The 7,590-nt window shown below is 48.0% G+C and overlaps 1 protein-coding gene across 1 annotated transcript in view; it reads left to right on the top strand.

Moving 5' to 3' along the window:
- The first annotated feature begins 575 nt into the window (after positions 1-575).
- Positions 576-7,590, top strand: part of SFMBT1 (Scm-like with four mbt domains 1) — a 45,897-nt gene continuing 38,882 nt past the window's right edge. The window contains exon 1 of the mRNA XM_015407478.1: positions 576-603. Within this exon, the coding sequence (XP_015262964.1) occupies positions 576-603 (28 nt within the window). The remainder of the gene's footprint in view (positions 604-7,590) is intronic.

Raw genomic sequence — 7,590 nt, 5'->3', positions numbered from 1 at the left:
CCCAGTTACAGAAGTATGTAATCTACTAGATGACACAATAAAATAAGGTTAATTCAGTACACCAAGGAGGTTCCAATTGTTCTTAAATTTTTTATTAAAGCTATAATAATATTTCACAGGTAAAGGTTCTTCTTGGAAAGCACAGGGTATAATTAACTGTTAATATTCTGTCTGTGTGATATAAAGCAGGATAATTCAGACTGGTGGGAAGGGGAAGAGAATAATAAAGGAATAATTAACTTATAAAAACCCCTGGATCTCAATAAGACTGCTGCAACATTCCCATATTGTGTTAAAGTGATACATTTTCTTGAAGTGAAATGGGCAGTTAGCCAAATATTTACCATTGTTTTCTCCTGGACCTTGTTTTTTGGAAGGTGACTGCAGTCAGTTTTGAACATTTGAGTTGCAAGTAAAAACAAACATGGTTGCATTTTTCTTGACAGTTTTTGTCTGAATATCCTGGAAGGATATAGAAACGAAGACAGTGGAGAGCAGATGAGATCAAAGCAGTGACTGAGGTGGCTCCAGCAACTTTTACAACTACCAAGGACTACTGCCAGATTGCTGTGGAGATGAATGGAGAACAGCAGCAGGAGACAGGTATTGCAGTTATGGAACCCTGGGGTTCAACAAGTATCTTCTCTGCTGTTAATACATTCTGGACAAGTGAATTTGGCATAAATAAATCACTGGTAAAATGTAGGCAAGGTAAAATGCACTACGTATACAGGCAGGACTATGGTGTTCCTCTTCATGTATGTTCATCCCATATGGGTGCTTACATTACATGTAAACTCAATGTGCATACAACCTCAAAAAACAGAAACAAACCCCAAAAACAAAAAACCCCGCTACCATTAGGTAGCAGTGACTCTGAACAATTTCCCACCGTTCCCTGTCCTTTCTCCTCTAGCCTAGGTTTAGACCAACTAGTAAGTTGGCTATATAATATTGTGAAGGCAAGAATGCCACGGTATAGATTGCTTGCCACACTGCCATTAGATACTGGCCTCTTTTAATAGTATTTTAATAATTATTACTTTGGTTCATTTCTGTTGTGTTTTTTTTTTTTTTTAAATTTTGTAACTCTAGGCTGACCTTGGTATTTCAGGATAAGAGCCAAAGACAAGATCCAGTCAGTAAAGTGTTCACATGTAAACCTTACACTGACCTGATCTCAGAGGATGATGTCGGATCCTTAAAGGATGAATAGGACAGAAAAGCAGACTATGCACTGCGGTAGTACCATGAGGCCACTGCAGTTATCATCAGGCCAGCAGCTAATTCTGCCTTCATCTCTAGAGCTTCAGGGCCTATTGTGTGGGCCCTGAAGCTGGTCCAGCTCACTCCCAGCGACAACCAAAGGGAAATAGAGGGCACCAACTGCATTCTCAAGGTGATCACCTTCCCACCAGACGCCTGCCTCCACACAGTGACCTTAGCATCCAGCTCCATGGTGGCTGCTCTATGGCCAGGTGTGCTCTGTGGCTTTGCACTTGTCAAACAGAGCCCATAGTACTAGGCTACCCACTCTAGGGTGGAAGGCTGTTCGGGGAATGTCTTGACAAGATTCTGGTGGAAACTAGAAATGATAGGAGGGCCATGCCCAAGAGTCCACAGAGAGACAATAGGAAATCCTTTCCATCTAATTCCTTTGGTTCCCATCACATCTTGTTTTGAATTAGACCAGATCAAAGGAGGGCCCAGTGGTCAAGCACCTGAAGCCCCTTTTAAAAGGCCCCCATGTCAATAGATCATCCCAGCTTCAGTCGTACAGCCTGATTGGCTGGCCAAGCAAGGAAACCATGATGCCAGAGACATTCCTTAGAGTGGCTGGCTTCAGAAATTCCATCCCAGTGGCTTCAGCCTCAGCCACACCACTGGGTTCTACAAGCCGTCCAGTCCCACCGGCTAAGAGGGCAAAAAACAAACCCAAAGACAAGGAGATATGCAATGCTGCTTCTAATCAGCAGGTCCCTATCCACACTCCTAAGCCTACCTGAACTCTCCAGGAAAAAACTAAAACTCCATCTCCTGGGCTGAGATTCCCTCCTGTTTCCATCTTGGATGGGATGGTGGAATTGGATCTACCTGTGGCTCAAGCTCCACATGATTCCGAACTAGAGCAGATGGCAACAGTTCCATAGCTACAACCTCAGCCACCTGTGTAATGGCCATCACATCCATACATGATGTCCCTGAGCTATTTGGAAGAGTGGAGCGACCATTTCAGTTGGCCCAGGGATACGAATGTCTGCCCTTATCCTCATTGGGCCAGTTTGGTGTAGTGGTTAACTGTGCAGACTCTAATCTGGGAGAACTGGGTTTGAATCCCCACTCCTCCAATTACAGCTGCTGGATGACCTTGACCAAGCCATAGTTCTGTCAGAGCTGTTCTCTCTATGCTCTCTCAGCCCCACCTACCTCACAGGGTGTTTGTTGTGGGGAGGGGAAGGGAAATGAGTTTGTAAGCCGCTCTGAGACTCCAAGTGAAGGGCAGGGTATAAATCCAATCTCCTCTCCCCCTCTTCATATCTGCCATCGGTAACAGTTTCATGCAGGCCTTGTTCCCCTATACCAACAATGAGGTGAGAGGTGCTGTCCTTGAGTCAGATGGATCTGACATGACTTTGGGTCCGAGTCCGAATGAGAGAGTAAGAGAGCCTTCTCTGGCCTCCCACATGGAAAATCTCTGCATGTATAGAGAACAAATGATCCGTATAGCACAATCATTGGAGATGGAAGTCATGACTTCAGAATGCAAGCTGAAAGACAAGATTTTAAGCTGACTCTATTCAGACTCCCCTGGCATTATTGCCTTTCCAGTATTGGAAGGTCTAGAAGATATTATGCAGGAATTGTGGCAAACGCTCACATCACTTCAACACACATCCAGAAGCAGTGGAATATTTCTACAAGATCAAGAAGGAGTAATTTAATTACCTAACAACTCATCCTCCACCATCGTCATTAATTACAGAGGAAATGCAACCTAGAGGCCGTCAGTCTTACCACTCTACCCCAGCAGACAAAGAAGGTCAGAAGCTGGATGTCCTAGGATGAAAACGATATTCTTCTTCCACATTGTTTTTCAAAATCTTCAACTAGGAGACTATCATGGCTGGCTACCAGCTCTTTCTGTGGTAGAGAATCTTACTGTTCCTGGAGCTTCTGCCTGAGGACAAGTGGCCCCTGGTTAAGGCTCTACAAGCTGAGGCCATTAAACACTCAAAGCAACAAATTTATGCTGATCAACATTCTGCAGACTCCGCAACGTGAGCCATGGCGAATTCCGTTGTCCTTAGATGTCACATTTGGTTGAGTTCATGTATGCTACCTATAGAAACCAAGCAGAAGATTTAAGATTTACCCTTCAAGGGTGCCAGTCTTTTTTCCACCAGGATTGATGAAACATTGTCCTTGATGAAGAAAAACAGACAGCCAAATCATTGGAGGTGTCTCAACCTGATTCTTCCCAGTTCAAGCAAAACCCCTTTGTCCGGTAGGCAGCCCTGGCATCCTTACAAGAGGGAGTTCCGCTGCGCTAATCTCCTACTTCAAAGCCCTTCACTCACTAGCAGGGGTATCATAAACTCAATGGTTCCAACTGACCCAAGTTGACACATCAACCACCCCCTCTGAGAGAGGTGGTCTCATCACAGAAACCCGCTTTCTGACTAGAACTCCAGTCAACTTTGGGGACAGGCTAGTCCAGTTTTATTCCGCCTGGGAAGATATCACCTCCAATGAGTGGGTTTTAGCTCTAGTTAGATTACGTGATAGGTTTGAGTTTAGTTCTATCCTTCCATGTTCCTTATCTTCAAGCGTATCCAACCAGGGTTTCTTTAAGATAAAATAGTAAAGCTCTTCTGATATCTAAAGAGTGTAATAATTGCTCACTTTCAGAGCTTGGTGTAGGAAAAAAGACAGGTAAAATAATATCTTGGGATAGGTGAAATCTATAGACTACTTTAGGAAGAAACCTAAGACTAGGTCGAAGAATTACTCTCTCAGGAAAAATCTTTAAAGATAAAGGATCCACCTGAAGAGCTGCTAACTCACTCTTCTGGCTTATGTGACAGCTAAGAAACATACTTTCATGGAGAGCTCAGCCAAGGAGCATATGGCAAGCAGTTCAAAAGGCTTGCACATCAACTGTGTTAGTGTTAAAACAAGTGAAAGCAACCACTGGGGAACTAAAGGGTCCCGAGACTGCATAATCCTTTGAGAAATCTTTTGGAAAGGAAATGGGAGAAAACTGCTCTTTTTATCTTAAAGAAACCCTGGAGTTCCGCAGGGATAGAGCACTGTTTGTATGTTTTGCTGGACCCAATAAAGGGAGGAAGGCTTCCTCTCAGACTTTGTCCAGGTAGATTGTATCAGCCATTAGAGAGTGTTATGGCTTGGCTAGGTTTCTCTGCCCGTTAAACATTTATGCCCACTCTATGAGAGCTGTAGCTTCTTCCACAGTGTTCTTCAGTGGCGTGCCTTTAACAGCGATTTGCTGGGCTGCTACATGGTCATCAGTGGACACGTTCATACACCACTATGAGTTTGATCTGCAGGCAAGATGAAGCTGAAGTTAGGAAGACTGTACTACATTCGCTGTTCAAATGAGAACATGCCCCACCACCTGGTGAGTAGCTTGCTAGAATACCCATGTGGGACTGCACAGAAGAATGATGATGAAAACTGGGTTGCACTTACCTGTAACTGTTGTTCATTGAGTGTCTTCTGTGCAGGCACACATACCCTCCCTCCTGCCCTGCTGCATGCTCTGACTTTGGTGGCTCTAGAGGTACTGAGGCTGAGGGGGCACTGCTGCACAGGAGCATGTGGTCCCTGGGAGCGAAAAAGTTTTTGCTCCGGCACACAGCACCCCCTGGAGGCCTTTAGCCATAACACCTCTCCAATGGCAGGCCTGCTCATGCATAGTCCCCATGTGTGCCTGCACAGAAGACACTCAGTGAACAACAGTTACAGGTAAGTTAACCCTATTTTCCTTCTTGCGAGCATTACTTAGCATTAATCATGCCTGCTTACTATTCCCATCCTTCTAGGACATCACAGATTTCTCCAGTTTGCCTCCAATTCAGGGTTCTTCCCCCTGGTCTAGCATTGGCTCCTTGGGTCTTATCCAAGGTCCTCGTAGCTCTAATGGCCCTGATCCACCAGCAAAGAAACTAAATCCATCTGTATCTGACGACATCCTGATCTGTTCTCCCACTTGGTAGCTAACGATCAGGGACACCCTCAAAATCTTCTGGAAACCCATGGCTTCATTTTAAAGAAGAAAAAGAACAGTCTTATCCCATCGCAGGGGCTACAACACTTTGGCGTGAGCATAGGCAAGTGCCAGGATATGCCGTGGGGGCCCCCCCCCCCCCGACAGAAAAGGTCTCTAGGATTTTGAGCTTGGCTGAAAGATTTGGTCAAAGCCAAGACTACCTGTCTGATGTCCTTGGCATGCCTTCAGGGACTAATAACCTCTTGTATAAGGACAATTCCATGGGCCTGAGTACCTGCCAGACACACTTCAGAGGTTCTTCTAGAGATCCTTCAGAGGAGCAATGTAACTCCAAATTTAAAATGGTCTTTGAGACACAGCATAGTCTGGTGGGCTGATCCCTACAACTGAGATGGGACCAATCCTATGTCTTGGAACACATCCTGAAACCTTTTAGACCATGAGCCTCTCTGGTTAGGCAGTGTCATTGCTCGGCTGTCCTACCCAAGGCATATGAACATCAAAGCAAAAGACATGGGGCATCAATGCCTTGATTGCTTGCCGCCTTCTGGGCAGACATTAGGGACTGGCATGTACTTATCAGGACAGGTAATTTTTCAGCCAAGGCCCATATCGAGGAGGGGTCCAGGTCATCCTCTCCATGCAAAGGCCCAACTCATTCTTTTTTTGGGCAGAGAAACATCTATGGTCCATCTCAGCAGATTCATGGCTTCCAGGAGGGCCTCCACAAGATGCATTTACAGTACTACATGGCAAAAAAACCCTTCTCAAGGTAGTGCCAGTACAAGCACGTCAAACCCCTCAACCCTGGCCTGGGCCATCTGTTGGCCCTTCTTCAGATGATGTTCATAACCCCCCCCCAATAGCTGCCCTTCGTTGCCAGGTAGCAGCTATTGCCGCAATCCTACCTTTTGCAGCCAGCATTCCTTAACTAGACAGCCTCATATCTTCTGCTTTCTCCATGGGGTCACACAGTTCAATCCTGCTGTGGCCCACAGATTGCCATGATGGAGAGAGTATATAGTTCTTTGGCTCTCACTCATCCTCGTTGCAAGTTTTTACGGGAGGTTTCCCATAAAATGGCTGTGAACAAAACTCCTCTTTTGTACAGCAGTGATTTCGGCTAGGAGCATGTAGAAACTGGGAGCCTTGTCAGCCAGAAAAGGCCTTCAGTCTTCCACAAGGACAAGGTGGTGCTCAGGCCAGATCCCACCCTTATCTCCTCTGGAGAGCCCTCAGAATTTATACCCAATGTACAGAATCCATCACAAAGATGGACTTTCTTTTCATTTCATTAACAGCCCCAAATAAGGGAAGATCAGGCCTCTCATCCTGCCGGAGCTTCCCGGTACGTCGCTCCGAGAGAGACGCTCCGGGGGGGCAGGGTGGTCACATGGTGAAGCCCCACCCCCTTCTTCAGGCCGCTCTCTGCTTTTCCCCTCCTTCGTTCTCCCCCCCCGTGCGCAAGAAGGCGAGCCCCCGGGTCTTGCTTGGCGACCGTCCCCGTCTTCTTCTTCGTCCCGCGGCTCCTTGACCCCCTAGGGGAGACCTCAACGTCCCGGGTCTTCAAGTGCAGGAAACCTCCGGGACGGAAAGTGCGGCTCTCTCCCTTAGTCCGAGAGGTGGTGGTGGTGGTGGGGCGCCATCACAGCCGCAAAGCCTGGCCGGAAGCGGGGGGCCGCGGCTGCCTGCGCGAAGACCAACGGGCCGACGACTGACTCTCCTCTCCTCTCCCGCTTGTCCAAGTGGACGGGAAACTTTGTTTTGGGGAGGAGGAGGAAAAAAGAAGCGCCCTCCTCGACTTTGCCGACCTGCCCAAGATGAACCAAACGGCCGGCGTCTCCAACAGCGTCCCGGCAAGCTCGCTAGGCGCGCAGCACCGCGTGCGGGGAAAGGCCACTGGAGCTCTCGCCCCGCACCCCCTCCCTCCGCTCGGGCTCCCCAAACAGTTGAGAATGGACACAAACACACGAGCGTGCACCAAGCCCGCCCAGCCCCGGAAGCGGCGCGCCAGGATGCCCAGGCGGGCCAGCCGCAGAACTTTCCCAACGCCCAGCCGAAGCTTCCACCCCACCCCCACCCCCTTTACCGAGAGCAAGAAGAGAGGAGAACTCCCGGGACTTACTTTCAGTGCTTTGGTGCTGGGGCACCGCACACTGTTGGAGACGCCGGCCGTTTGGTTCATCTTGGGCAGATCCGGCAAAGTTGAGGAGGGCGCATCTTTTTTCCTTCTCCTCCTCCCCAAAACAAAGTTTCCCGTCCACTTGGACAAGCGGGAGAGGAGAGTCGCTCGCCGGTCCATCGGTCTTCGCCCAGGCTCACCAAGCAAGACCCGCGGG

This window comes from Gekko japonicus, unplaced genomic scaffold (genome assembly GCF_001447785.1).
Source record: "Gekko japonicus isolate JY-2015 unplaced genomic scaffold, Gekko_japonicus_V1.1 scaffold728, whole genome shotgun sequence".
Lineage (NCBI taxonomy): Eukaryota > Metazoa > Chordata > Lepidosauria > Squamata > Gekkonidae > Gekko > Gekko japonicus.
The sequence above is the reverse complement of the archived record's forward strand: the minus strand, read 5'-3'. Positions and strand labels throughout refer to the sequence as shown.